This window comes from Silurus aristotelis (assembly GCF_946808225.1).
Source record: "Silurus aristotelis genome assembly, chromosome: 2".
Classification (NCBI taxonomy): Eukaryota; Metazoa; Chordata; class Actinopteri; order Siluriformes; family Siluridae; genus Silurus; species Silurus aristotelis.
Window position 1 is genome coordinate 38,711,208 of NC_139575.1, and position 1,389 is coordinate 38,712,596.

Below are 1,389 nucleotides of genomic sequence, written 5' to 3' on the forward strand. Positions count from 1 at the left end.
AGGTGTTAATTTATTAAATGAAGACAGTAGAGTAAACCTGCACACACACACTGATGAGGAGATAAGTGTAAAGACCAACGCTGACGCTGACACCGACACAAACCCAAACACAGACTCCAGATCAGCTTTAAACACAGGATTCAAACCAGATGCAGATCCAGGTGCTGAAACCCTCCCACCGTCTCTCTCTGAATCCTCAGAGTGTGCTGTCTCTCCTACACAGACGGCTTCAGGCCTGAATCAGAACACTGCTCAGAAATCCCCAGAGCTCAATTCATCCTCCGCTAACACTGCAGCGCAGTTCCACGAAATACCACTGGGTGGCGCTACAGTGGAGGAGGAGCCTCTATTGGCTGCTAAAGCAGAACCACTAAGTGACGCAGCGAACCCCAATCGAGGTGAGGGGGCAAAGACCACGACCTGCCGGTGCTGCACAGTCATGTAATGGTTTCATGTGACCTCCACAGTCATGTGACCTCCAGGGTCCTGCACCAGGTTAAACGTTCAAATCACAAATCCACACTGAGAGGAGATGAAAACCTACACTTGATCATCATCCAGATTCATACTGCGTGAAGTTTCCATCAAAGAGACACAATCAGACATGAATCAGATGCGTTTATTTACTCAAAGGTCTAAACATCAGCTAATCTAATCAAACGCCGGCTCCTGGATGAGGCTGTGTTTATACATCAGATCTCTGGATGATTATTAAGTAGGACAAAAAATGTTTAGTGATGTACCTCCTCACTGTCTGAGGGCTCTGATACTCACATCTGACTGGATCAAATCGGAGTCGTAGCTGATTAGGACCTGATCGGATTATTTTTTTTTTCATGTTAAAAATGAACGTGTTTATGATTTTTTTCTTTAATAATCAGAACTACACAGAACTGGTGTCCATGGTTTCTCACTTTCTTCTCCCACTGAACTGGAGGGAAAATAACAGTGTTTTGGTGGCGACCCCTAATGGGAGCAGCCGAAAGAAGAAGAAGGTGCTGAAGATCTCCAGCTGCAGTGCGCCCCCTGCTGTTCATCTCAGGACTTATCACTGAGTCGCTGTACCTGTAAGAATCAGATCAACACTTAGAGTGAAGGAAATTCATCTCTTTCTTAACATTTACACATTTATACAGATATACATTTATATAGATAATCCCAAACACTTTAAACACTCACAGCCCCCTTCATGATTCACTCACCCTCCTCTAATTGGCTATTGGTGTCCTTCTCTCAGCCAATCAGAGCGCAGAGTGTACACGGGCGTCTTCTTCATGTTGTCATTTTTTTTGTGTTATTTTGCAGTGTTTTTAATGTTACACTGTAGAAAGGTTTCAGTCTCTTCAGTGTTTTCTGATTTTTATTAAATATACATTTATTATCACTTCA

At 43.4% G+C, this 1,389-nt stretch overlaps 1 protein-coding gene across 1 annotated transcript in view; it reads left to right on the forward strand.

Annotated features, from left to right (window-relative positions):
* The window catches only part of palm3 (paralemmin 3), a 15,929-nt gene extending 14,540 nt beyond the window's left edge, over positions 1-1,389 (forward strand). Inside the window, 2 exon segments of the mRNA XM_083526746.1 lie at positions 1-956; positions 990-1,389. The exon segment at positions 1-956 is cut by the window's left edge and continues 526 nt beyond it. Of these exon segments, the coding sequence (XP_083382872.1) occupies positions 1-445 (445 nt within the window). The 3' untranslated portion in view covers positions 446-956; positions 990-1,389.